General features: G+C 62.7%; 1 protein-coding gene across 1 annotated transcript in view; it reads left to right on the top strand.

Annotated features, from left to right (window-relative positions):
- LOC122259722 (uncharacterized) overlaps positions 1 to 116 on the top strand; it is a 941-nt gene extending 825 nt beyond the window's left edge. Inside the window, exon 2 of the mRNA XM_043026615.2 lies at positions 1 to 116. This exon is cut by the window's left edge and continues 17 nt beyond it. Within this exon, the coding sequence (XP_042882549.2) occupies positions 1 to 100 (100 nt within the window). The 3' untranslated portion in view covers positions 101 to 116.
- The last annotated feature ends 391 nt before the right edge of the window (positions 117 to 507 follow it).

The raw sequence follows: 507 nt of genomic DNA, 5'->3' as shown, positions 1-507 counted from the left end.
GCTTAGAGCAGAGCGCGAGGCTTGTGTCGCCGTCAGCGCTCGAGTAGCGACGTCGGGGCAAGGCCACGACACGAAAGCATGCGGGTCTGCTCGCCCCTGAGTGCCATGTTGACGTGCCGGCTGACTGCATACAAGAGGACCTTAACAGCCCTCCATCAGCGCGGGCAACTTCCTGCTTTTCGGTGCAGAAGTACGTGGCACTCGACGGGCGAGGCACTGCAGGCCGGAGGTGGCACTCGGGTCCTCGCGCTGACGCAACGGGAAGGTGACGACCGCGTCGGAGTGATCGATCGGCAACCCGGCGTCCTTCCGCGCATTCCTCGTCCACCATCTGTCATGCGGCCGCCACCGAGGAAGCCCCTGTCGACATTAACGTGTGACAGGACGGCTTCGCTCATTGACACTTAAGCACGGCGTCCTTCGTGCAGGTTTCGTCGCCTGCGCCAACGCGAAAGACAGGCCCGTTGTAGGTCACCTGCGAAGGAGGCCGTTACATTCAAGGACTCC

This window comes from Penaeus japonicus, unplaced genomic scaffold, assembly GCF_977035675.1.
Source record: "Penaeus japonicus unplaced genomic scaffold, GWHDUDI00000001_assembly GWHDUDI00000020, whole genome shotgun sequence".
In the NCBI taxonomy this organism is placed as follows: Eukaryota; Metazoa; Arthropoda; class Malacostraca; order Decapoda; family Penaeidae; genus Penaeus; species Penaeus japonicus.
This window is presented reverse-complemented; position numbering and strand designations above follow the sequence as displayed.